Source organism: Miniopterus natalensis, chromosome 10, assembly GCF_054644295.1.
Source record: "Miniopterus natalensis isolate mMinNat1 chromosome 10, mMinNat1.hap1, whole genome shotgun sequence".
NCBI lineage: Eukaryota > Metazoa > Chordata > Mammalia > Chiroptera > Miniopteridae > Miniopterus > Miniopterus natalensis.
In genome coordinates, this window is record NC_142090.1 from 7,402,012 (window position 1) to 7,429,136 (window position 27,125).

Here is a 27,125-nt window from a genome sequence, read left to right on the forward strand (position 1 = left end):
CCCCACAGGGCCAGGGGTCAGGCGGTTGTCCAGGTGGAGCAGCCCACCCTGCGGCCCACCTGGAGCAGGGTCTTACCTAGCACGGTGAGCCGGGTCCCTGGCCCGAAGTGCTGCTCAGCATAGGAGCACAGTGGGAAGGGGCTGCCAAGAACCCCCCCCACACCACCACCACTTCCCCACCTCCCTTGGCCCAGTCTGAGGGCCACCCTCCTTCTCCTTCCTGGCTTCTCTCTTCCCACCTCTAGCACTAGCTGGACATGGGAATCTGGACACTGCATGAGGTCACCCCCAACTTGCAGAGGAAGTCAACTTGGTGTGGGGACAATACAGTGGCTGTGAAATCTACAGGGTATGCGTGATGGTGGCCCAGGCTGGAGTTGGGAAGGGTTCGAGGCTAGGCCCTGCCTCAGGCTACTTGTAACCCGCCCCCCCCATGGTCTTGGTTTCTTCATATGATTGCTGTGAGTTCTTGATGAGTAACGCATGTGCAAGTAGTACTTTGTCCAAGGGTAGGTTTTATGAGTCCTGCTGAAAGAGGACCCCACTTTTCTGCCCTGGTCCTTGGCATTCTGGGAAGTTGGGTCTGGAGCAAGGAGATGCAGAGGTGTTCACTGAGTCAGGGTCCCTGCGAGACCTCCTCGGGGACCAGCCCCGCAGACCTCTCCCAGCTACCTTCCCCATCCGGGAGCTGCATTCCCTGCGCTGGGTGGGCGTGTTTTCTAAGGCAGGGCTTTTTGTAAAAGCACCTCTTCCACTTGTATCATCGTGCCCCCCCCCAGCTGCCACGATGCTACAGCATGATACAAAAAGGTTTCTTCCCTCCTGGCCCCCTCACCCAACCGCGGGGCAGAGGCAGGAAGCCCAGGTGGCAGAGGTTGGCCTGGTTGAGTGGGGCTGCGGAAAGACCAACTCAGAGTACATTTAGGGTGGGGAGGGGCTTGGGGAAAGTCCCGGTGCAGTGGGGGTTGGGGGCAGAGAGGCCCCTCCCTGGACCCGTACACCACTCCGAGGAGGTCTCCTATGTATGTCATCAGGTCTCCCCTCTGAGGCTCACCATGTGCCCACCTGCATATTTGTAGTCAGGAGCAGTGGGAGGAGCCAAGGGTGGGATCCATGGAGCAGGACAGACAGCCCAGAAACCTCTGTAATTAATTCCCCATTGCTCCCTGGACAAAGTCCAAGCTCAATAGCCTTCCTTGATTCCACAGATATTTAATGAGCACTTACTATGTGCCAAGCCTCATGCCAATCCATCTGCTTTTCAGCCTTACCTTCTATGACCCCTGTCTCTGAACCTTGCACCCAGCTACAGGGAGGTGCCCAGAAGTACCCGGCCCTGTTGTTCCGGCTTTTGTTTATGCCTCTGACTGTCAGGACCACTCTCCCAGGTCGCTAATGAGACCAATTCTTCCTTTGAAGGGTTTTTCAGCTTTTCAGACTCTTTCCTGATGACCCCAGTCCGAAATTTGAGCACTAGCCTCTGACTGCATTTTAGTAGACAGCTTACATGGCTATTTCAAAGCATCGCCTTGTATCTCAACTATTTCTATTCATGAATTATCCCCTCTGGGAACAGGTAAGCTTGAGGACTGTGACCTGGATATTTTTGTTTTCTTGAAAGTTCCTAGCAGAACATTGCAATTGATGTGCTCAATGAGTGTGTACATGCATGCGTGCATGTAACTGTGTATATATGCATGCACATACATGTGCATGTGTATATGCATACATATTTGAATGCATGCATGTCTTGCAATGGAGCGAAGACTGGGTTCTGCAGTCTTGTAGGTGGCAGGGTACAGGGCTATTTCAGGCAGGCTCGCGGGGATATCCGCTCCCCAACTGGGTCCCTTTGGGTTCATTCATTTGTTCATTCACTTATGCACAGGTAATTTATTGGGTTCCTGCACTGAGCCCGGGTGCTCTGCCATATCCCAGGGATGCTGTAATAAAACACAGCCTTGTCATCGGGAGCTGACCATCAACTGGGGCTGGCAGACCAGTGAAGGGTAGTTTCCATCAAGTGTGGTATCATGAGAAGGTACGCATAGGGCACTGCGATAGCAAAATATAGTGTAATATAGTGTATATTCAACCCAGCCTCAAGGGAGTAAAGGGCAAGGGAGCTGCAGAGAAGGCCTCTTGCAGGGAAGCTACCGGAGCTGAATCTTTAAGGGTAAGTAGGAGTCAGAGCATTCGGACATTCTAGGTAGAGGAGGCAGGTGGCTGGAAGCAAGTTGCTCAGCGGCCTCAGGGATGAGAGGAGTGAGGTGAGTGTGGAATGAGGAGGTGGGGGACAATCGTGGGTCTTAGACGCTGTCCTAAGGATTTTGGACATCACTCTGGTGACAGTGAGACAACAAAGAGCTTTTGAAGGATTTGTAGAAAGAGCTATAGGGCTGATCCTTGGTTTTAGGGAAACTTTATTTTCTCTCCTTCCAGGCAGGATCAAGGGACATCTTCACACCCATTAGTTCACTAAAGAAATTTATAAGCAGGTTTGGGACTAACTGGAAGGCACGGTGCTGGGATAAATCTCCAAGTCAGTGCATTCTCCTCTCAGTTGAGGAACCTGGTTGATGAATGGAGACAAGCAGTGTACCCAGGGAGACAGGTGACAGGAACAGGGATGACACACACGAAACCAGGCTTTGTGAGCCAGGGGGACTGGCCAGTGGGCAGGTGGGCATACCTAGGTAGGTCAGCTCTTCAGAGCACCTTTGTCCAGGTAGTTCAGAAGATTCCTACGATCACCATCATTTTTTCTAGGCTGCTCTGAGTAAGCCTCTTCATGTCCCATCACCACCTTTCACAGTTTTAAAGTTTCTGACAAGGAGAGTGCCAGCCACAGGCTGGGTCCCTGGGTCCCTGAGTGGACTGCACTTTCCTTGACTACATCTTATTTCTATCCGTGAGAGTTTAGAGATGGACAAAGGAGATATGTAGACGCTGAGGGCAGAATCAAGCCAGAACAGGCCATTTTTATTGGTTCAGTAAGTTTAGGCATAGCAGGGGCCCCCGGGGTTAGGGAGATTTTGGTCACAAGTGTCCAGCTGTGCAAGTATGTAGGGGTATATATACGGATGAGGTGAGAGATGAGAACAGCTCTTCAGAAGCACTGGTCAGGGATGGCAACAGGAGAATCCATACCAGGCAATAACAGGCTAGAAGTTCCAGGCTCCACCTCTGCGCTGGCATCAGGAGCCCTTCTTCTTGACCTGAAGAGGAGAAGGTGTTGGAGTTACCTGCAGTGGTGGGGCCTGGGAAGAAGGCTGGCCCACTGACTAGATGAGCAGGGCTCCTCACAATCTCACAATTGGGTTTCAGGTGACCCCAGCCTCTCCTCCTCTCACAGCTCTTCCACTGTGACCTGGAGGTACAGGGCATCTTCTAAGGCTTGTGGGTAAAGCCCCTCTTCCTTTCTGCCCACCTCTGGTCCTGGCAGTGTCCCTATACTCCTGGCTCTGAGTTGCTGTGTTTTGAGTGTCACCTCCAACCTGCCTGCCCACCCTGCACCCCTCCTTACCATGGCCATCAGCACCAGGGCGCTGACCAGCACCGCATACACCGTGGCCTTCCCCAGCAGGATCTCATAGAGGAGGGTGGCAGACAGGACCCCTTGCTGATAGGACTCTGTTGGCAGGAAAGGAAAGCAGGTAGGTGCCTTTGAGCAGATATGTCTGCCCCCCACCACCCCAGGGTCCATGGATTCTCCATTCTCCAGTTCCAAAGACCATAGGAGATGGAGACAGAGGCAGAGGGCCACTTACCCGAGGTGAAGCCACACTCTGAAAGAGAGAAGAGAGGGAAATGGATGAGCAGATGAGACACTAAATCAGCCTTGTAGTCAACAGAGGCTTCGGGCCCAGACCAGAGGAGTCTAGCACTGTCTGCCTGTGAGCCAATGTGGCCACAGTGTCCTTGAAACTCATGGGCTACACGGGGCAGCTCTCAAGGGGACACAGCATGCAGATGCTGAGCCACCTGGGCCAGTAGTAAGGGGCCCAGCTTCGAGGCTGTGCTGTCTGGGGAGGAACCAGTCCGAGGTGCCCTGTCCTCATGGTGGGCTTTCTTCTTCCTACCCCACTCCTTTTTTCCCCTGAATCTGGTCTCTGTGGCCTCCTACCTGGATCCCCCTTTCTCTCTGGCCTGACTCCCTCCTTGCCTGAGCCTCCCAGGCCCCACTCACCTGCTCTGCCCCGGGTCTCAGCACTGACATTCTGGGTGACGGGCATGGTGCGGTTCTCCTTCCAAGAGTCCTTGTAGTCGCTGTCCAGCCCGTAGAACTGGACTTGGCAGCGGAAGTGGTTGCGAGGATTGTGCCAGAAGGAGGCAGAGACCCTCAGCCTGCTGCTCAGACAGTAGGTGGAGTCGCTGCGGTCGGGCTGCTCCTTGTAGGGCTGAGGGTCTGTGCCGACCCCGCTCTCGGCCTGCTTCCCGTTCACCCACCAGCTCAGCTCCACGTGGTCGGGGTAGAAGCCCGTGGCCAGGCACACGAGCGTGGCCTTCTGGGTCCGGCTGATCTCTGCTTCCGACGGTTCAAACACGGTGACCGTGGGGGGTTTCACCTTGGTCACGTCATCTGGAAGGGAAGAGGGGTTGGGCACCAGGGCTGGTCTGAGAGCAGCCTGGGTTTGGTCGGGGCTGTGTGTGTGTGTGTGTGTGTGTGTGTGTGTGTGTGTGTGCCAAGTAAGAAGGTCATCATAAAGCAGGATTATGTAGTAGGTCCTGTCTGTTTGGGGTCACCCTCCCAGTCTCTGTTGTCATTGTCCCTCAACTTTTCCATGTCCTTCTCAGTCACCCCATGGATACACACTGTGACTATCTCTTCCATCTCCCTAAGGGGACATTATGTCCCAATTTTCTGGGATTTCATTGCAAAGTCTCATGGTCAGGGCCTTGCTTGATGATCTGTCAGAAGGCTGTATCTGTCTATCCTTGGTCCTGTTCAAAGCCCTCTTTGGTGCACAATGTAATCTTTGAGACTTAGAAGCGGTTATAGCGGAGGTGAATGAGCCTGGATTTTGAGGCAGAAGATTCTCACTAGCAACAAAACCCCAGGAACTAAATCGAGTTTTTCTAACTAGCGTGGCCCTGCTCTGTAAGGTGTATGCGTTTGTCTGCTTGGGTAATGGCACATATACGAATTAGCCTTTCTTGCCTAGAGGAGACACTTTCCCCATTGCATTTAGCTGAATTTATTTCTATATACTAGCCCCAACTCAATTTTATTTTTCTTTATTTTTAATGTGTAACCTGCTTTGAGGAGCCAAGGTGCCTCTGACTATTGTCTTCTCAGATGTTCCACATTTCTTCCTACGCTGGGGCACACAGGGTGTGTGTGGCAGCTTGCCCAGGATGACTGTCATCTCGTGAGAGAGTATCTTGGGTTGAGCCTTACTTTTTTTCCAGTGCCCAGCAAGCCCCCTGCCAGGTTTAGAATCCCAGTTCACAGCCAAGCATCCCAGTTCACAGTCAAGCTAGGCATCCTTAAAAGCAGTAAGAACGTGGCTGCTGGGTAGGAAACAAATCCTCAAAATCTGAAGGTCATTTATTCAGAGCTTGCATATTATAAACCCCTGGACCTATTTACATCCTGACAGATGGGACAGACAGGATTTCTTGACTTGTTTGAAGGCATTTCCCCACTGAACACACAGAGGGAGAGAAGGAACCACATCCATCTTTCAAGCACCCTCCTTTTTGTCAGAATTTACTGCACCCTGTATCTGGCTCTGTTTTGACCATGGGAGTATGTTTTTGGAGCAGAACTATGGCAAACACAGATATCTCCACTTTATCCAAATTTGGGACACGTTTCTGATGGGAAAGTTGAGACACAGGTTTGATTAAAGGCAAACTGTGACGCAGTGATAATAAACCACGGGAATGAGAAAGATGGTTCCCTAGAGGCGAGTCCTTCTCAAAGAATTTTCACAGAAGTCAGCCCCTTACAGTTTAAGGACCCCAGGAGCTGCCATTGTCGTCTCTGTTTTATACGCCTCACTTTCTAATTGCATGAGCCCCCTGCCCCTGAACCCAGGTGTTTTGAACCCCGGAGATGTGAACTTTCCAATTTCCATGACACTCCCTGACATGCACCCCCCACCTGCAGGACAAAGCCTGACCCAGCCGACCAACCTGGGACCCATGTGCCCGCTTCCTCCGGCCTTGTCTGTATCTCCAGCCCAGACCCCGCTCCACTCCTCCCGACGACCTGCTTCCTTCCAAGCACGGACCCCTTACCCTATAATCCCAGCATAGAGCCAGAGGTTCGAGAAAATGGGGCCTCCTGCCTACTCTTCTCTGTGCCTTGCCTGTTGGAAGATGGTATACGCTTCCAGTTGTAGTGGTTAATTCGGACATATCTCCTCTAACCCCCGCCAAGCACAGTGTCCCTCCCCTGCAGTCCCCCCAATGCCCTGACATGGACATCTGCCCTCGGGGCTCAGGACCACTCCTCAAACCACCTCAGCCTCACCCGTCTGGTCCCCCACTGCCTCCTGAGCCCTGGAACCGGCGCAGGGAGACACACAGGGGTCTTTGGAGAGTCATCAAGACAGGGAAGGAGGGTGACGGAGGCAGGGACAGAGTTCTGAGCTGGAGGCAGGTGTTGGGAGGATGGCCACGGGGAAGACAGAGCTACTCGCCACAACGCAACAGGAGGTCAGAAAAGAAAGGGAAAGTAAAACAGCACAGCCATTGAAAAAGGAGAGATGAGAGAAGGAGTCCGGGGAACTGTAGGAAGAGGGCAGAGAAAACACGCGTGGAGCCCACGCCCGAGACGGCGCACAAACTCGGTGGAGCGAGGGGAGGATCGGGCAGGGCGGGGAGGCCCCTGAGCCCCAGGAGGGAAGGGCAGCCCTGATCCTGTCCTTGCTCCCCACGGCCCTCCCTGGGACGGATCATCATGGCCAAACACAGGCACCCCCCAGCCCGCAGTGGGACCCCATACCTGTCACGGTGAGCCTGGTGCCGCTCCCAAAGTGGAGGGGCGAATTATAGGAACACAGCGGCAGGTGGCTGTGGTAAAACCCCCCCGGGGCCTCCTGCCAGAGGGCAAGTCTTAGCTCCCTGGGAGCGGGGAGGGCACCTTTCCCTGCCTGGGTTCAGGGCTCTGGTGCAGAGAGATTCCATTAGGAGGAAGACCCAGGCATGGAACAGGGAGAGGAAGACGAACAGGCTCTGGGGGGCATATCCCCCTATGTAAGAAGGGTAAGGAGGCACATTATGGGCTGAAGACTGAAGCCCCCCAGGGATAAAAGAGTTTACTCAGCCCCCTTCCTCTGGAATTGGGAGGAGGGACAGAGTCCAGGTCCACGGACAGTGGCCCTCCACCTGGTCCTGTGCCTTACCTAGGACAGAGAGTCGAGTCCCAGCTCCGAAATGCTGCGCCTGGTTGCCCCACAGCACGACAGGCATGTGGGAAACCCCAGAAGCGCGGGCTCGGGGCCCTTCCTTCCAGAAGCCAGCACCCACCCCGGGGGCTCGGCTCCTCTCGCCCACACTCTGAGCCTTTTCCCTGCTGCGTTCTCAGCCCTGTCCTCTCTAAGGAGCCCTCCTGAAACTCCAACCTTACCCTGCACTCTCTCCAGGGAAGCCTGCTACTTACCCAAGACAGAGAGCTTGGTTCCACTGCCGAAAAACAACTTTTCATTGTTCGCACAGCACTAAGGCCTGATAGGAAAACTGCCCCCGCGGCCTCCCATTCCTCCTCCCAAGTTCACCGGCCAGCTCTCCCTCCCTTTTCTCAGCAGAATTTCAGCTCCAGGAGGTGGAGGGGGGACAACTGTGCCACCTGAAATGCTGCGGTAAGAGGACCAATTCAGGCCTGTTCCATCTCCCCCTTCTCCTGTGTCCGCCCTGTCTGTGCAAGGGGCAGAAACAGCAGGACTATGGCATCTCTACCTCCAGAGGCTCTCCATCTCCCATGGCCATGACAGGGTGCCCGCCGAGGACCCAGGAGAGGGACCAGGGGACCCCCTTCCTAGCTGAGGCTACTTGTCCCTGGGGAAGGGAACCCAGGCTTGGCACAGCCAGTCCACAGAGTTACTGCAGATGGAGCCTGGCCCCTCCTGTCTGCATCAAGACAAGAACTCAGATTTTTCAGATAAAAACACGCTTTCACCTAAGCCCCTAAGACAGAGGCTCCGTCTGGGTCCCTGCCCCTCCTTGCAGGCTCCCAGCCCTCCAGCCCCGACTCGCTTACCTACAACAGTGAGCCGGCTGCCCTCCCCAAAATAGACGATGTTTCCAGAACACGGCCTCCTGCATCCATTTCAAAACCCGCCTTATCTGCTGAGCACAAGTGGCATTTCCTTATAGGGCCCCCAGCCTGCCTCAGACACCCGCATACGCTTCCAGAGCTGGCCCGGGGACACAGGGAAGAGATGCACTGACCCGCTGCGAAATCCAGAGCAAGGAATGATATGCGCCTCTGGCAGCGAGGGAAGATGGGCCGCTGTCAGAGATCATTAGTGGCCTTCTGGGCCTTCTCCTGGCATCCCATCAAGGTAACTACTCAGAGGGGCAGCGCCACCTCCTTTCCCTTCTCTGCCCACCGCCGAGGCTCAGCTCTGAGTTGACAGGGGACCGCAGGTGGCTGGGTGGATGTGCCCTGTAGGGACCCTCTTCTGAACTTGTTCGCAGACACAAGGATGGTGTCTCCTCAGCCATGACCTGGGAACTGAGTAATCCCTTCCCACCCACTTTTCTGGGAATAGAGTCCCCCCTCCACAGGACCCCTTGGAGACCCCAGCCTTACCCACGACTGTCAGCTTGGTCCCTGGTCCGAAGGTAATGTCATAGTTAGCACATCAGAACAAGACCACTCTAAATGCACCCTTTGGACCCACTGTCTCCTACCAGGGGCCGGGGAAGACCGGGAGCATGTCTTACCTACAACAGTGAGCCTGGTGCCTTCTCCAAAGAAAACTTGGGTGTTCGCACAGTGACATGGGGCAAGGAGGGAAACAGATCTGAGGCGTGGAGAGGAGGGGCCCTGGCTGGTGTCTGGAGGACTCTGGGGTTCGGACTAATTGCCCTCACCCCTGCTCTATAGATACGGCTCAGAAGGACATATTGGACTTTGACTCCCGGGCCACGGAGTGTGGCTAGAGCCCCTTTCTCCATTGTCTCTGAGGGTCCCTCAAAGGGATGTGGGCTGGAGAGGAGGGCAGGGTCCCAGAACCCGGGGTATCCTTGTCTTCTTTCTTCAGAGAAAGGGTCACTTTCCATGCACCTTCCCACTGACCTTGTTCCAGATGAAGGTGAGACCTTCCCTGTGAGCCCCCTGAGGCATCCTTCTTACATCCAGGCTCTCTGCCTGGAGGCTTTGGTTCTGATCCAGGCCTGTCCTTGCCCTTGGCCTTGGCTGGACAGGTGCACAGGGGTGAGGTGGAGGCATTCTAAGCCAAGCCACCCTTGGGTCTGTGATCCTGGAGAAAAGTGGAAGGACTGTGGGGCTGGGATGGGCAGAGAGGTTTTTGTAAAGGCTTCCGGTAGAGTTGAATCACCGTGGCCCCCTGTCCCCACAATGTTTCAGCTTTGTACAAAAACGCCCCTCCCATGGGCCCGCCCCTCGGAGCCCTAGGGAAAGCACCAGAGCAGATGTCCTTTGAGGGTGTTGGAGTTCGGGGGCGGTGACATCAGCCCCCCCATGGTGTGAGGTGGGGGGGGCAGGGTCCGGACCAAGTCAAGGGTCTCCCTCCTCACCCCGTGCCCTTTCTTCAGGATATTCTTAGCTCCTCAGGCATGGGTGTCTTTGCAAGACTGCCTGTCCCAGGGGCTGGTTTTCTTCCTAGCTGGGTGCCCGCCTCTCTGCATGCTGTCGTCATAGGGGGAGCCGCCCTGCCAGCAATGGGAAGCCCCTTTCTACCCTGGGCCTGCCCCCGAGGCTGTGACACTCGGAGGTTACACCTTTCATCCGAGAATGAGACCCCCTAACACTAGATTCTGTCCCTGTGGCCCAACTTGGAACTTGTAGGGCGGGCTGGAGGAGAACTGACCGCGAGCTGCCCAGAAGCTGTGCCCCCCTAGATATGGGCAAAGTGGGAGCTGGGAGCGCAGCGCATTTCTGAATGGGAATGGGCCAGGGAAGACCGCACGTGTCCTTGTGGACTTCAGATGTCAGGGGAAGGTCAAGGGAGGTGGACATGGAGAGCTGGAGAAACGAAGTCTCAGGCACATACAATCACAGGGTCAGATCATCACAGTCAGTCTTCTCCCTCCTCCCTGAAGCGTAAATGCATTTTAAGTTGTTGGCAGAAATTTTAATTTCCCTGCCTGGGAGGACTGTGGTTAGCCTCCAATTAAGTGACCTAAATCTCATTTCACTAAATGGTGCTTCTTTTCAAACTATGACTGAAAATCTAGGGGCAGCGGGAAAGAAAAGACAAACTTGACTACGTAATGATGACAAACTTACACGGAAAAATATACACAGCATCAAGAGTCACTTTCAACAGGGGACAGACATTTTCAGGTCTCATCAGAAGGACTAATCTCCCCAATATGTGATGCACTCCTAGAAATCAATAAGAAAATAATCCAGGAGCCCCAGAAAATGGGCAAAGAACAGATCATTCTGACAAAAGATCCAAACAGTGCTTAATCATAGGGAAAAAAAATCTTGCAATGATAAATGCAAATTAAAATTACATTGAAATGTTGCTTTCCCCCAGTTTGACAACATTGAATCACAAAGAACATTCTGTTGGCCAACGTGTGGTGAAATAGGCACTTTTACGTACAATAGTCCCTCTTGATCCACAGTTTTGCTTTCCACTGTTTCAGTTTTCCGTGGTCCACCAAGATCTGAAAATATTAAATGAAAAATTGCAGAAATAAACAATGCATAAATGTTAAATTGCATGCTGCTCTGAGCAGCGGGATGAAGCCTCATGCTCTCCTGCTCCTTCCTGCCTGGTGTGAGAACCAGCTTTGTCCAGCGTCGCCATGGCACTGATGCTTCCCACCCATTGGTCACTTAGGAGCCGTCTCAGTTACCAGACCCACTGTCTTGGTACCACGGTGCTTGTGTTCAGATAACCCTTATTTTAATAATAACACCAGCCCGGCTGGTGTGGCTCAGTGGTTGAGCATCGATCTAGGATCCAGATGGAGATTCGATTCCCGGTCAGGGCACATGCCGGGATTTTGGGCTCGATCCCCAGCAGGGGGCGTGCAGGAGGCAGCCGATCAATGACTCTCATCATTGATGTTTCTCTCTCTCCCTCTCCCTTCCTCTCTCTGAAATCAATAAAGACATATTTTTTAAAAAAAAGGTTTGATGAAACTTATATAATTTAAAATAGTAATAATAATAATGGCCCCAAAGAAAAAGAGTAGTGATGCTGGTAGTTCATCTATGCCAAAGAGAAGCTGTAAAATGCTTCCTTTAAGTGAAAAGGTGAGTAGAGTAAAATGAGATATTTAGAGAGAGACAGAGACAACACTCACATAACTTTTATTACATAACTTTTATTTTATATTCTTAAAATTTTTTTTTTATTATTAGTTATTATCATCAATATCTTACTGCATGTAACATAAATTAAACTTTGTCAGAGGCCTGTCTGTATAGGAAAAAAAACATGGTATACATAGGATTTGTCACTGTCCACGGTCTCAGGCACTCACTGGGGGTCTTGCAACATACCCCAGACGGGCAGAGTGGGGACTACAGTATTGATTGCGGGTAGGAGCAAAACAATACAGCCCTGAGGAGGAACAACCTGGAAATATCTATAAAAACTACAAAAAACATTTACTTTTTCACCCAGAAATCCCACCTATGGACATTTACCCCCTAAATATTCTTGAATACAAATTAAAAATGTGTGTGAACTATTTGCATTCTTTGGAATAGCAAAATGATTGAGAAAAACAAGTGCCCGTCCACGAGGGGCTGGGTAAGTAAATTGCTGTACGCTCACCAGCTGGAAGATTGCTCAGTGCTGAAAAGGAATGAAGTGTCCCGTTTTGCTGTGGAAAGTTCTCCAAGATATATTGCCAACTGGAAAAAAGCTAGCTGCAGAAGAGCGTTTGCTGCCTTTGTCTAGCAAAGGGGCGAAATAAAAATTATACTTTTGTTTGTTTGATTCTGCGTAAAGTAACACTGGAAGGAGACCAAAACGGATAACGGTGATGACCTATTAGAATGAGTGGAGGAGACAGAAGTAGAGCGGAAATAAAAGCAACATTTTTCAGTGTTAACTTCATCATGTTTGGCTTTTTGAACCCTACAGCTGTATTATCTATTTAAAATAACACAATAAAACTTGTGAAGAAGAAAGGAACAAAATACTGCTTTAAGTAATATTGTGAAATCTGCTACTTAAAAAAAACCTGACTTATTTCATTTACAAAGTCATTTTTTTCCCCCCAAAGAAGATCAATTTACATAAGAAGTTGTTTTATGGTTTTGAATTTGTCGCGTCTCTAATCACTTAGGAAGCTTTTGAAAAATGCTTACTTCTGAGTAGTCCCAGGAACTTTTGAATTAAATTTCTAGGATTGGGTTTCCTAATTTGTATTTAAATAAACAATCAAGCCCCAAATTACCCCGCATATTTCTATTTCAGCGCCAGGCTTGGGACCCGCTGCTTGTCCCCTGACATGGAAAAGAACAGGTGTCAGCCTGGAGAACACCAGAGTGCTATCTGGTGGTGTCACAAGCTGGATGCAACTGGGTAGCTCCTAGGATTTAGGGAAAAGAGACACAAGGAAGACAGTCTGTTTATTTAACTCAGCAACAGATCTCACACTCTACCATAAGCCAGAATAAAAGGTCCTGGGTTGCTTTTATCAGTTGGACTGAGGCAAGACCTGGTTTCATTCCCTTTCCACATCGAGAAACATTTTCATCAATATAATCCCTTATTTTGATCTATTTCTGTATATTTTCCTGTCTCAGTCACCCCTTTTGCCTACCAATAATTGATCCTCTCAGTAAGTTTCCTTTGGATCATCTAGCTGGGGACCCTTATCCCAACTGGCCTTACAGAGAATACCACTCTGTCTTGGTTTGCAGTTACTTTTTTTGTTTTTCACTATGTCCTTATTGATTTCAGAGAGAGGAAGGGAGAGAGAGAGAGAGAAGAGAGAGATAGAAACATCAGTGATGAGAGAGCCATTGATCGGCTGCCTCCTGCACGCCCCCAACTGGGGATCGAGCCCGCAACCCGGGCATGTGCCCTGACCAGGAATCGAACCTTGATCTCCTGGATCCTAAGTCGATGCTCAACCACTGAGCCACGCCCGGCCAGATTCAGTTACTTTTAATCCTGATGGGATCTGTCCCAGCTTTGCCATTCCATCACACTGTCACATGCCCAGTTCCCATACAGCTTTTTTTGGAGGGGTGGTGAATTAAAGGAGCTTAGTGCTGAGTGCAGTCATTCATCATCTTGGGCAGCAGGGAGCAGACTTTCCTTATTTTTTTTTTTTTTTTGACCTAAGTAACTGCAGTCTCAGTGTGGCCACTGGAGGGGGTGAGAAGAATGTGGATGGTGCTTTTGGGGACTGGAGGGGAGAGCGGGGTTGCCTGCGAGCCTTTCTCAAGGTTGGCACACGGGGAGGAGATACACAAACAGCGTCTTATATGTGCGTAAGTCTTAAAACCTTTCAAGCATGCGAATACACTCATGTTAACCTAAAATTTGTCTCCTAATTTCCTCGGATGTATCTGAAACCTGGAGGCTAAATGGGTGGCCTACGTCAGGCACGATGCAGAAACAGAGCTGGAGTTGGCCCCCAGGCCTCCCTACTGAAGGCCTGGGGCTCTGGTGGGTCCAATGCCCCTGAGGCCACTGAAGGCTCCACTGCTCAGGGAAGCCCACCTCCTGGAGCCAGAGTGCCTGGGGCCACCAGGCCCTCGGCTGACATCTGTGAGCCCTCACACAGGCCACCAAACGCCTTCAAGCCCCAGTCTCCTTACTTATGAAATGAGAGTAACGGCACCTGCCTTAAGGAGTTCTTGTGGGAATTAAACAAGATAGATAATGCATGTGATGGTTAGCATGTGCCCGAAACAGTAAGAAGGTTAGTCGCTGCTCTTTTCACGGAGGGAGCGGCCCGGGGATCTCTCTATCACATTGGTTTGCAAGCTTTAGCTCACATCAGATGACTTGGAAGATTTGTCAAAATGGGAGTTGGTGGGTTCCATCCCTGAATTCCTGACTTAGTAGGTCTGGGGTGGGACCCAAGAATTTGCACTTCTCCTAAATTCCCTGGTGCTTCTGGTGCTGCAGGTCCCAGGACCACACCTTGAGAACCATCCTTCCGGAGGGCTCTGTCTTCAGCACATTTCCCTCCACCCCTAGTCGTACATGATTCATTCCATCCCTGCCTGGAGGCCTATTATACTCTGGGCATTGTTCAATCACTGGATATTTCAGGATGCATGAGACAAGGTTTCTTCCCCAAGGAGCTCACCGTCTAATGCCAAGGTAGATGCATCCATATTTACTAAGTGGCATGAGCGGGACTGTGGCAGATGTCAGCTAGGACCAGAAGGAGGACCCCTCACTCGGCCCTGAGGGCCAGTGCAAGGGTGAGGGAAAGAGAATTGGGAACAGGAGGAGTCAGAAAGGGCCTTTCTGAAGAGGATGAAGGGGCAGGTGGGAAGGCCATCAGGCGAGATGGACCATAGTGTCCAGAGCTAGAGGTCAGAGGCGTGTGGCTGGTTGGAGGAACCACCAGGACTTCTGAGTACCCGAGCATTACAGGGGAGGGGAGGAGCAGGAGTGAGGTTGGAAACTGAGGCAGGGGCAGAGCAGGAAGGGCCCAGCATCCTCAGGATAAGGACCATGGGTTCTATTTTGGAAGCTGTGGGAGGTCAAGGAGCATAGGTTCTATTTTGGAAGCTGTGGGAGGTCGGGAAGGTGTGACTCAGGACTTGAGGGACCATGCAGGACCTCTCCGCAAGCAGTGTTAGAAAGTGGGCAGGAGACCAGACCCCTCGGGAAGTGCAGTGAGGCAGGGGGCGGGCTGGAGAGAGTGAAGAGCAGACTCCACGGACCACAGCAGCATCAGGAGAGACCGTGGGGTTGGGTAGAGAGAACACAGGCTTCGGGGCCAGGCAAATAAGGAGTCTGACCCCAGATCTACATTTGATGGATGAGGGGCGTGGGTGAACTAACCTCTGCTTTTGTGTCTGTACACAGGCGTAATAACCATCCAGAGGGGAGGGCGAACCAACCATGAAAACGTCCGTGAGCGCTCAGTATGGTGTATGCCTGCTGGTATCGTTTGGTGAGATGATCAAAAGGCTGGTCTCTCTAGAGCTTGAAGATGGAGAGCCAGGGAGTCTCTAGTTCCCCTGACACATGGGCAGGTTGTCAGGAAATAGGGCCCAGTAGAGAGCACAAGCTGGGCGGGAGCATGTGACCAAGGGACTGGGAAGAAGCCTAGGTAATTGCACAGGTGCTTCTGCAGGGGTGTTTGCCCTGGGTACAAGTGAAGGGAGGCAGAGAGTACTTCACACAGTGCCCCCTGTGGGCACACTCTAGCACTGCACTTGGTGCCAAGGTCCAGGATCCTCTGACATAACCTTTCTGAACATATTTCCTTCTAGAAAACAGACTCCCCTGCCCCTGCTTGTGATTGCATTGGCTTCCATCTCTTCATGTGCCGCTGGTGCTACACTAACTAGTACTCCAGGGAGAAATTTTGCTTTTTAATTTATCTTTATTGTTGAGAGTATTACAGGTGTCCCATTTTTTCCCCGCAATTGACCCCCTGCACCTCACTCCCACCCCCTCCCCAGGCCTTCACCCCATCATCGTCTGTGTCCATGGGTTATGCATATATGCATATAACTTCTTTGGTTAATTTCCCACCCTCCACCCTCCTTCCCTCTTCCCTCTGAAATATGACCATCTGTTACATGCGTCAATGTCTCTGCATCTATTTAGCTCATCAGATCCTTTTGTTCATTAGCTTCTTCTTAAAGAAGACCCTTCAACTTTTCCCGTAGTGCTGGTCTGGTGGTGATGAACTCCTTTAGCTTTTCCTTGTCTGAGAAGCTCTTTATCTGACCTTCAGTTCTAAATGATAGCTTTGCTGGGTAGAGTCATCTTGATTGTATTTCCATTTTTTCCATCATTTTGAATATTTCTTGCCACTCCGTTCTGGCCTGCAAGGTTTCTGTTGAGAAATCAGCTGACAGTCATATGGGGGCTCCCTTGTAGGTAACTAACTGCTTTTCTCTTGCTGCTTTTAAGATTCTCTCTTTGTCCTTAACCTTTGGCATTTTAATGATGATGTGTCTTGCTGTGGGCCTCTTTGGGTTCCTCTTGTTTGGGACCCTCTGTGCTTCCTGGACCTGTAAGTCTATTTCTTTCCCCAGGTAGGGAAGTTTTCTGTAATTATTTTTTCAAACAGGTTTTCAATTTCTTACTCTCTTTCCTCTCCTTCTGGCACCCCAATAACACTAATGTTGGGCCTCTTGAAGTTGTCCCAGAGGCTCCTTATGCTATCTTCACATTTCTGGATTCTTTTTCCTTTTTGCTCTTCTGGTTGGGTGTTTTTTGCTTCCTCATGTTCCAAATTGCTGATTTGATTCTCAGTGTCCTCTACTCTACTGTTGATTCCCTGTAAATTATTCTTCATTTCAGTTCGTGTAGCCTTCATTTCAAATTGGCACTTTATTATGTCATTGATTTTCTCAATTATTTTCGCCATACTCTTACTAATATTCTTGAGCATCCTTATAACCATTATTCTGAGCTCTGTATCTGTTAGCTTTCTTGGATCTATTTCATTTAGTTCCTCTTGTAGAGATTTCTTCTATTCTTTCCTTTGTGACCTGTTTCTTTGCCTCCACATTTTGGCTGCTTGCAGGTGTTTGTTTCTATGTATTAGGTAGAGCTGCTGTGTCTCCTGGAATTTGTAGCATGGCTTTGTGTAGTAGGTGTCCTGTAGGGCCCAGTGGCTCAGCCTCCCAGTCCCCTGAGCTGGGCCTTCCAGGTGCTCCCCTGTGTGGGCTGTGTGCTCTGACCTGTTGTAATTGAGCCTTGGTTGCTGTTGGCATCACTGGGAGGAACTGACCCCCAGACCAATCTGCTGTGAGGACCAGCTGCAGCTACAGCCAAAGAGCTGCTATGCTGGAGACACCCCTATGGAGCAGGATTTACTTCAGTGGGGCTTTGGTGTTCACCAAGTGCGCCCCTTGAGTGTGTCACTCATGGATGTGGTAGGGTTGTAATCCAGCGTGGTCGAATCTGACCACTGGGTGCACTGTCTCTGGGGCCTCCCTGGAGGTGCACAGTCAGCCTGTGCCAGTGCCTTGCCCAGGGCCACCCAGCATGAGCTACTCAGCAAACCGTAGTTGGCTGCTCCTTGTGCTGGGCTTGGAGGTGCCCAGGAGAGGCCCAGCTATGAGCCAATGCGGCTGCCGCTAGTGCCAGGCCTGGGGCCGCTTATCAAGCCGTGTGGGGCAGCTGCTGCTTGTTTGAGAGATTTTAGGAAAGTCCTAAGCATGGGGCTCGAGAGGCCCCTTGCACAGAAAAGCCCCTGGGAATGGCCTGGATGAGCTGCAGGTGGGGGGGGCGGGGCCTCCGGGAATCACGGGGCGGGGCCAAAGGTGAGTCACGTGCTGGCGACTCAAACATGGCGCCTGCCTTCGGGCTCTGTGCGGGGAGGACTCGCCACAGGAGCCATGGCCTCCGCCAGCCCTTCTGCCGGGAGGAAGCCGCCCTCCGCCTCTCGCCCGGATCTCAGGCAGGTCAGTTCCTCCCCGAGTGTCCCGGGTCCTTTCCGGCTGCTCCCGGCGCTGGGCTCAGAGGGAGCGTCCGAGTGAGTCCGTGCCGGGCCCTTTAGAGGAGCTGCTGGGGCTCCCGCAGCCTCCGCGACCCTCAGGGACAGTCCCCGCTGGTTTCACAGCCCGACGCTGTGGGGGCGTCTCTTCCCGGCCTTGGAGCCCTGGGCTGGGGGCCTGTGTGGGGCTGGGACCCCTCGCTCCTCCAGGAAACCCCACCGCCGAGATGCCCTCCTGGGAGAAATTTGGTAAGTGGCGCTCCACTCATCTGTAAGGGCCCCAGGTGACCTCGGGTGGGGGGATGTTGCCCAGGGCTGGGGGTACAGAGCAGGCACAGACACAGGGGCTGGATCATGTCACTTTATTAGCATAGTGGTGGCAGGATGGTGGGAGATTTAGTTGTTGGCAGCCATGGTCTCCTGAATCCAGTCCACGAAGTTGCAGACCCTGGTGTAGACGCCAGGCCTGTTCTTCTGGGCACAGCCGTAGCCCCAGGAGACGACTCCCTGGAGCTCGCCGTTGCACACCACAGGGCCACCAGAGTCACCCTGGGGGAGAAAGAAGGAAGGACACATTTTATAAAGAGGGAGCAAACGGGGAGCACAGCCCCACCGCCTTGGGGGTTCAAATCCAGCTCCCAGGTGGGCCATGTGAACGGGCAGGGGTCTCAGCATTGGAAGGTCCAATCACCTGGCAGGAATCCTTGCCGCCCTCGAGGAAGCCGGCGCACACCATGTTGTCAGTGATCTGTCCGGGGTAGGCGGCCTCACACTGTTCCTGGGCCAGCAGGGGGGCATCCAGGCACTGCAGCAGCTCAGGGTAGTTGACTTGGAGGAGAGGAAGAGAGAAAGGAAAGGAGAGGTGAGTCGGGCCAGGATGCAGGATGGTAATCCGGGGCTGAACACAGAGGGCAGCCGGGAAGGAACCCCAAGAACTAAGTCCCAGCAGGGAACAATGCATTTTAGTTCCCAGAGTGATCATTGCCTGTCCCCTCCCTGGAGGTGAGACTGGCGGGTGTTATGCTTGTCCTAGTCTGGGGTCAACTCCTTGGGACTCTGCATCTTTCTAAACCCCAGCACGGAGCTCAAAGATAGGGGACACTGGACATTATTTGCAGACTGGAAGCAGAGGGGGCTGAGCTCAGGGATGCTTGGTTCTGAGAAACATTGAGAAGTCAGAGGGTGAAGGAGTGAGGAGCCCACTCACTGCCAGAGCTCAGGGTGTTGCCCCAGCCGGAGATGAGGCACTGGGTGCCAGCGGGTGCGCAGGAGGTGGGCAGGGAGACGGTGGCCACCCGGGAACTGATGACTGCAGGAGTGGAGAGCTTGATGAGCATGATGTCGTTGTCCAGGGTCCAGCTGTTGTAGCGGGGGTGGCGGATGACCTTGGCGGAGTTGATGAACTGCTCGTTGCCCTCCACGACCTCGATGTTGTGCTCTCCCAGCCTCACCTGGATGCGGCTGTTGGGAGGGAAGAACTGAGGACCTGTTCTCCCATCCCCACCCTGCCCTGGGTCCTGAGATCCCTGCTCGTGGTGGGGCTGCGGCCGCGTCGCGGGGCAGTAGAGGGGTGGGGGGCAGTGCAGGTGGGACACCCAGAACCTTGCTAGTTCAGAGGTAGGTGTCAGTGGAGCGGGGATGGGGTAAAGGGGGCCAGTTGCAATGGCTCCTCAATCTGCGTTTCCAGCCCACTTTCCCACCCCTCCCCCACTCCATGCCTCCAGTGTCAGGAGCTGGAGGAGCTACTTGAAGCCCTCCAGGCATTCCTCACCCCCTGTGACTTTGCTAAGCACAGCAGTGACCTTCACTCCCTCCCTCCCTGGTGGGCACCTTCATTCTGGATGATCTAACCCAGTGGGTCTCAAAGTGTGGCCCCAGGGCCTTGTTAGAAGTGCAAAGCCTTGGTTCCCACCCCAGACCTAGGGAACCAGAACATCTGGGGGTGAGACCAGCCATCCCTTGGTCCAGCTGGCCTGCCGGGCAATTCTGACCCTCACTCAGCCGTGAGAACCCTTGGTCAAGACGCTGATTCTCAGCTGTGCTACAGATTAGTATCACCGGAGGCAGAGAGGGTTCAAAACTCTCCAATACTCAGATGCCCCTTCCTGAAAAGTCTGAATGAATTACCTTGCAATAGGGCCCAGGCATCAGTCTTTTTTGAACATTTCTTAGGTGTTTTTAATGTGCAGCCAACTGGCAAAACTTACCTATGTAAAGTCCTTGCCTGTTTCCCTGTTGGGTCTTACAACCCAAATAGCTCCTTTCTGACCGTATCTGGCCATATCTGGTTGTTGTGCCTCTTTCTTTTGGGTGTGAGAGTCTTCCTATGTGTGCCCCTCGGTGCCCCCCCCTCCTGGGCATCAGTTGTCATTGGCATCTTCTCCTCTCTACCTTCCCACCCATCTTACCCAACCCCACCCTCTCCTGGACTGACCCAAGCTCTCTGAGAGGCTCCCTCAGAGGGCTTTACCATCAGCGCCCAGTACTTACGACTTGTAGCAGTGAGCAGCGGACACCACCCACTGGTCATTGATGAGGGAGCCACCGCAGAAGTGGTACCCAGCGTTCAGGGACACCTGGTAGGGGACGGAATTCTCCTGGCAGGTGTAGCCCCCGACGATCTTGTCGTCGTCATCACTGGGGAAAGCAACTGACAGAGACAGGGGGAAGAAGCCGATTCAGCAGGATGTGAGAGGGTGGAGCCCGAGCACGGTGGCCTGGTGGTGCTAATTAGGATTCCCCCACAATCATGGCCAGGATGGGCAGCGAGGATGCACTGCCATCCCCGTTAGTGCAATGGATGTGGCTCTCCTGAGTCTCTCTGTGTCTGCAGGGCACATAGCTAGGTACCCCGCAGGGCTCCTGCCCAGATATCTACTAGGGGCACCAGGAGGACACAAGAAACGCCCTCATAGTGCCCTCCATGTGATAAGGCTCAGAATGTGGTTTTCTTGCCCACTGCATGCTTCTCTCCCACTTATTCCTCACTCTGCTCCCCACGGCTCTTGGAGCCCCTTTGTGTGAGGATGGGCTGGTTCAGCAGGACAATCTCCTGGCTCAGTTCTCTGACTGCACCCAGCTTCTCCCATAGCTCAAATCTGCACAGCGAGGCCAGGGAGAGGCCCATTCGATGGGACAAAGGCAGGCACTGTTACTGGCTGATAGAACAGTGATTCTCAACCTTGGCTGTACACCTGGGAACCTTAAAATCACCTGGAAAGCTTAAAAATTCAATGCACAGGCCACATCCCAGACCAAAGAATTTCTAGGGCTGAGACTCCTTGGCATAAGTGTTTTTTCAGTCTCCCGTGGTGGTGTATCTAGGGTTAGAAACAGCCACAGTGGAGCCAGCCCAGTATTGTCAGAGCTAAGTCTCAAGACCACTGGTCTGTTTCATGGACCACCTTCGCCTGGTCTCCCTTTCCAGACTTTCTAATAAAAGCCCCAAGAAGGATGGATGATGGGGCTGGGAGTGGAGTCAGGCAGAAGGTGAGAGAGGCAAGGCTTAAAGAGAGCCCAGGGGTGCAGGGGAGCTTGACAGGGGAGATAGAACACCAGAGCCCAGGTAAAGAGGAGAGCAGCCCGATGGTGGGACATGTATTCCTGCCGGGAGAGAGGGCGAGAGGGGCCTGAAGCCACACATGGGACTCACCAGCAGCTCCCACAAAGGCGAGGATCAGGAGTGGGTTCATGGTGGCAGAAGTAAAACTGGGTGGGTGGTGGAGAGCCTTTATGCCTCCCTGGGTGAGGGAGGGGGTGAATGTGAGGGTGGAGGGCCACCACTCCTCCCCCTACAAACACACCCACAGCTTTCCCTTTCCCAGGCGCTTGCATCACCTCTGCTATTTTTGGCCACTCTGTGTGTGACCTACAGGTGATTAGAAAACATGCTTTCTTAGGGCAGAGAGGAAGGAGACCAGCTGATTCCTGGATGTATCCCAGAATGAGGAGAACAGCGAAAGCCAAGCCCCACGTATCAGAGCTGGGCCTTCTCAAGCCGAGCAGATGAGAGTTAGAAAGGGAAGAGAAACCCGGGCCCTTAGAAATTCCCTGACCCCATGGAGCTTTATTTAACTTACCTTAAGGAAGGGCTGAAATTGGTAGCAAATGTGACTGCTCAGTATCCTGGAGTTTCCTTGAGAGAAAAGAAGCCTTCTCTAAGTCTCTCCCTGTGAGCACGAAGACCCTTCTCTCAACTCTAAATCAGTGGGCAGGAAGGTCAGATGCACAGCTTTGGGGAACCAGGATCCTAACACAAAGTGTGCTGAGCAGGAAGAGGCAGAGTCCTTGGGAGTCTGGGCTTCCAGCTGGCTCTCCTGCCTACCTTGCCCTGGTGGGGGGTGTGTGTGGAGGGGGGGTATTTGGAGGGTGGATGGGGCAAGGGTTAAATAATTGTCTACTAGATGTATTTGTGGTCAGAAGACCAGTACCCCATTCCTGCTCTTCCTCACTATTGGGACCTTGGTCTCTCTCATCAGTCACACTCTATGGGGCCTCTTTAAGCAGCCTCCTGGTTGCCATGGGAATCTGCACTAGCAGTGATGAAAATTGCCCCACCTGCTGAGAGCTGGCAACTTGAGCTTGAATTATGTGCTGCAAATCAGACATTAGAAATAGGGCTTGGACAATGGTAAATTTGGGTTCCTATCACAGGATCAGCAGTAGGTAGAAGGATTAGCACATGCTAAAGGGGCCAAGTATTGGGCGATCAATAACAAAGATGCAGTGTGTGTGTGTGTGTGTGTGTGTGTGTGATTCTGGAATTTTCTATTTTAGATGCAATGGAACTATTGTGTTGGGCTCCATATAGAGTGAATCTTCCCCCAAATGATCTCAATTTGGGACCTTCCATGGCCACTAAGACACAGCCCTGCAATTTATTGAGGCACAACCCTCCCGGGGGGGGGGGGGTAGAGAGATGGAGCTGGTCTGTGTCTGAGTCTAGGTGAGCCAGGTGGAGGAGCCCAGGGTTAGTGAGGGGCAGGAGTGGGCAGAGTTTCTTGAATTCCCTGAAAGGCAGAAATGACTAAATGTTCTGAAGCTGATGAGCCAAGTGAGAAAAGCTCAGAAGTCTGCTGGTGAGACAGAAGGTAGGCTAGAGGGATGGAGTAGATGGAAGCCAGAGTGAATTTGGGGAAAGGCCCATGTGGGACCCATGGGGTGGAGAGGGGCCCATGGGGTGTCTTCTGGTCCAGTGCCTGGCATGGCTGGAAGCCAGCTTCTTACCAGGAGACCCACTGCTTAGAGCCCTCCCCCCTCCTCACTGCACACCCTCTGACTCTAGTGGGCTCAATCCAGGTGGGAATACTGCTATATCTGTACAGTGCCTGAGAGTTTTCAAAGGGCTTTCACACCCACCGGGCTGATTTCCATTTGTCCTGAGCTTCAAGTTTAACTTTTCACAAGCATTTTCATTGTGAGGTATGCAGAACACAGTGATCTCCATTTATAGAAGATGAGACTGAGAATCAGAAAGGCTCTGTCTTGCCTGAGAATACAGATCTGAAAATGGCCTCAAGGCTAAGGGGAGACACAAGAAGTGTTGAGAAGCATGGGAATCATGGCCGATGGCATCTAAGAGAAGGTTTCTTTGGGATCAAGTCAGAGGACAAGCTATGTCCTGATTCCTCCTGATGCTTGTCTCCCTGGAAGAAATAGAAGATTGAATTAGCCTTCCACCTAGCACCTGGTCTCAGAGCCTTACCTTGCCATGGCTGGGACCCCTCTAGGACATATCTAAGGCATGGGTGACACACCTCTTTGTGCTCACAGGTAGCTGACCCAGGTCATGGAGCCTCTGAAATAGGGGCTTGTCCTGTAATGTCACCACATATGCTATTTATTTTTATCCCCTTGTTGTGGGGTCTTCATAAGAAGTCCTGTTTTAGAGGATACGGGTATGGGGAGGTAATCCTTGGTAGCATATGAGAAATGATTTTGAGACAAGGGGGACAATCTTTGTGTTGGTGCTTGTGGCTCTGACACTGTCTAAAAGGGAACACCCAAGAGCTTGGGGATTTTCTGTGTCTAAAGCCTTAAGACTACCTTCTCTTGATATCCTTCTTAGAATAAACTACCACACCACAACAGACTATGAGGTCAGTTTTCTTCAAACTGGAACCACCTTACAGGCATAGAAGAGAGCTCTAGGTGGGGACAGTGACATCATACTCTGGGCTCAGGTGTGCAGCATGTATTCAGGTGTGTAGGATGGATTCAGGTCCACCTTTATCCCAATTCAATTTGTATAAGCCTATACACCTCTTGGTACTCTTCGATCTGAGCCATGGATGCTTTGTCTGTTTCTCTAAGACATTCTCCTGGTTCATATTTAGTGCGTAGCATATCAATTTTAAATTATGCTCATATTAAATAGTTTTTGTATGCTTACTATACCAAACATTGTGTGAGTCTTTCATGAAACTTAAAAAAAAAATTGTTTTTTTATCACAGCCACCTATGGGGTTGTCCATTTTATAGGTGACAAAATGAGCTTTATAAAGGTAAAGTACCTTGCTCAATGTCACACAGCCAGTCAGTGGCAGAGATGGGATGTTAGCATGGCAATCTGACTCTAGAACCTGCCTACTAGAAACTTCAGCTCCCCTGCCTCATATTTGATGGTCAGTGCAGCCTCCCGAGGTAGGCAGGAGACACCATTTTCGTCATTTTACCAGTGAGGAGTCTAAAGCTTAGACGGTGATTTCTCCAGGGTCACCTGGCTAAGGAATCAACAGATGACACCAGGAGAGCTTTTTCTTCTTCAAGCTAAGTTCATTTCCCAGTGGTCTGAGAGACAGATTTTGGTTAGATTCCAAATCACTAATTTCTTTGTTTTAAAATACTTTCCTCCCTGTCCCCTCCTCCCCTCCCCAGCTCAGGTATTTCTCCTCAGCTCTTAGTCATCTCCTCCTTGGGCCCCAGCTTCCCCACCACTCTCCAAACAGATTGTCACATTCCAGGCTATCTTCCTTCCAAACTCCCAGCTCCTTTCTTCTTCCATTATTTTTTCTAAACTCTGTTTTCCTCATGGCACAATTTCTCTTTATCCAATAAGAACTGTTTTCTTGACTATCTTAGCCTGGGGATCACTGAATCTGGATAGTGCAGGAGTACTCTGTGTGATGCAGGAAAATCAGAGAGTAAGAGAGGTGTGGAGGCATAGACGGGCCATGGCTGATTGGCTAAGTGGGGTAGCCTCTGCTACTCCCCAAACCCCATCCTATTTCCTACCTGGAAGCCAGGGAACACAAGCATGTTTATGCCCAGAGGGAAAACTTACATATTTTATATATTCTCTAGTCTTCTATGGAGGGGTGAGTGGGGAGGTCTTTAGCAATTGAGGCTTTTATATCTAAAGATAGGTTGGTTCCGATAATATAATGGTCTTGCTGTTCACATTTCAGTCACTCTTTGTCCCATCCCTGGACCTATTAGAGCTGCTTAAGTGATTCCTGAGTCTATCTGAGTGTAAGCAAAAGAAAGCCAGGAGAGAGTCCAGGAGGACTACCCATCTGAGCTGTTGTTATTGAAGCTGCCATGACTTCTTGCACGATACTCAGAGTTTAATGAATGGCATGTGTATTCATTTTCCTAAATCATATTAGATCTAGACTGAGCCACACAAGTCCAGCATGGGGATAAGCCATTTGGGTTCAGTCCACTCATTTGGCTCATAAAACTCTAGACTGTTTTGTCCATTTGGAAGGCAGACAACTGGTCCATCCACTTCCTATAGGCCAACCTGTCCAGGAGTATCTGTGAAAGGGTCTTAGGTTCAGGAGTGAGTGCTCAGTCCACACAGGCACCAACCAACACAGTTGTAATTTGAGGACCATCCACTTCAGGGCCACTGTGTTTGAGCAGGTTCTGGGCTTACGTATCTAGAACCTATAACACCTGTCCCTTTCCTAGCCTTGGGGGAGGCAGCAGAGGGCCTGGCACATGTTGTTGGGCCACCTTTCTATCCAAATATAAAGGTTGAAGCATCTGATCCCTCCCTGTTAGTACAATCTAGCTCATTTCCTTATGGGTTAACATTGTCTACATTCAAATGCTTTTATAGAGGTTTTCTCTAAGGATGTCCGCAATGCTTGGCCAATTTTCCTCTATTTCTGGATCATATTTCTCTACTCAGTGTATTAGTTTGCTAAAGCTGTCATAACAAAATACCACAGATTGGGTGTCTTAAACAACAGAAATCTATTTTCTCACAGTTCTGGGAGCTAGAAGTCCACGATGAAGGTGTCAGCAGGGTTGGTTCCTCCTGAGGCCTCCCTCCTGGGCTTACAGGTGGCCACCTTCTCACAGTGTTCTCACATGGCCTTTCCTCTGTGGGCACAACCCTGGTGTTCTCTCCCAGTGTGTCCTAATCTCTTCTGATAGGGACACCAGCCAGATTGGATTAGGGTCCACCCCAATGGCCATGGTTTAACTTCATTAGCTCTTTCAAGATCCAGTTTCTAAATACAGTCACACTTGGGGGGTTAGGACTGCAACATAGGAATTTCACAGGAACACCATGCAGTCCATAATACTCAATAAATATTTACTGAATTACTGTGATGTTGCTGTGGGTTTTCAAAGCTATGAGAAACAGCAATGCAGAAGATAGCAAAGGTCCTTGCTTTAGTGGCACTGATGTGTATTTGTGTGTATGGCAATGGGAGAGAGGCAATAAATAAAAATATATATGCTATGTATATATAGTATATATTTATATCAGACTATGGTGATTAGGTATAATTAAAACAGGTTAAAGTAAGAATTGACATGAGTGACTGGTGGCTGGGACAATAAGTGCTATATTCGGCAAGGTGGCCAGGAAAGATCTCTCTGGGGAGACGAAATTTGAGTTGAAATCTGAATAAGGAGGAGTCAATTGGGGTAAAGGGGCTTTTGCTCTGCCTGCTGAGTCTGTAAGAGAAATAAACCAACACATACAACCATTGCTTTTTAAATTAAATAACCCTGTCACCTAGGATATGGATTTTTACCTTGCCATTGGTTTTGACTATAAAAAATGGATATATAAAGGATGGTCAGTCCTGGCCGGTATGGTTCAGTTGGTTGGAGTGTCATCCTGATGCACCAAAAGGTTGTGGGTTCGATTCCCAGTCGGGGTACGTGCAGGAGGCAAACAATCGATGTTTCTCTCTCACATTGATGTCTCTCTCCCAAAATCAATAAAAATTGATTTTGGTTTTTATTTTAATCCTCAGGTAAGGATTAAAAAAAAAAGGATGGTCCTTAATACATTAAAATATTCTTATAGAGGCTAATATAAAGTATATTTTTTGACATAAAGTGGTATTTATGAAATATTGTTGGGTTAAGAGAACAAATTATAAAACAGTAGACCCAGT

At 51.1% G+C, this 27,125-nt stretch overlaps 1 protein-coding gene and 1 gene segment (V, D, J or C); both read right to left on the reverse strand.

Moving 5' to 3' along the window:
- Window positions 1-3,109: 3,109 nt before the first annotated feature.
- The window catches only part of LOC107523783 (T cell receptor beta constant 1-like), a 36,471-nt gene continuing 12,455 nt past the window's right edge, over window positions 3,110-27,125 (reverse strand). Inside the window, 5 exon segments of the C gene segment in view lie at window positions 3,110-3,218; window positions 3,510-3,633; window positions 3,771-3,788; window positions 4,190-4,582; window positions 7,356-7,395. Coding sequence covers window positions 3,110-3,218; window positions 3,510-3,633; window positions 3,771-3,788; window positions 4,190-4,582; window positions 7,356-7,395 — 684 coding nt within the window.
- PRSS2 (serine protease 2) lies at window positions 18,157-21,452 on the reverse strand. 2 transcript variants are annotated; one of them, XM_087821370.1, is made up of 6 exons: window positions 21,413-21,452; window positions 20,247-20,410; window positions 19,997-20,034; window positions 18,968-19,221; window positions 18,452-18,588; window positions 18,157-18,309 (listed from the first exon to the last, which is right to left on the reverse strand). In XM_087821370.1, exons 4-6 carry the CDS (start codon window positions 19,095-19,097, stop codon window positions 18,157-18,159), a joined length of 420 nt encoding a protein of 139 aa, XP_087677496.1. In that variant the 5' UTR covers window positions 19,098-19,221; window positions 19,997-20,034; window positions 20,247-20,410; window positions 21,413-21,452. The 2 variants fall into 2 exon arrangements, with proteins under 2 accessions (XP_087677496.1, XP_016050985.1); XM_016195499.1 differs by lacking the exon at window positions 19,997-20,034 and having other exon boundaries at window positions 20,251-20,410.

Coding starts and splice junctions, on each gene's coding strand:
- PRSS2 (XM_016195499.1), bottom strand. CDS start 21,452: ATGAACCCACTCCTGATCCTCGCCTTTGTGGGAGCTGCTG. Junction 20,411..21,412: donor CGCCTTTGTGGGAGCTGCTG/GTGAGTCCCATG, acceptor TGTCTCTGTCAG/TTGCTTTCCCCAGTGATGAC. Junction 18,310..18,451: donor GCGGCAAGGATTCCTGCCAG/GTGATTGGACCT, acceptor TTTCTCCCCCAG/GGTGACTCTGGTGGCCCTGT.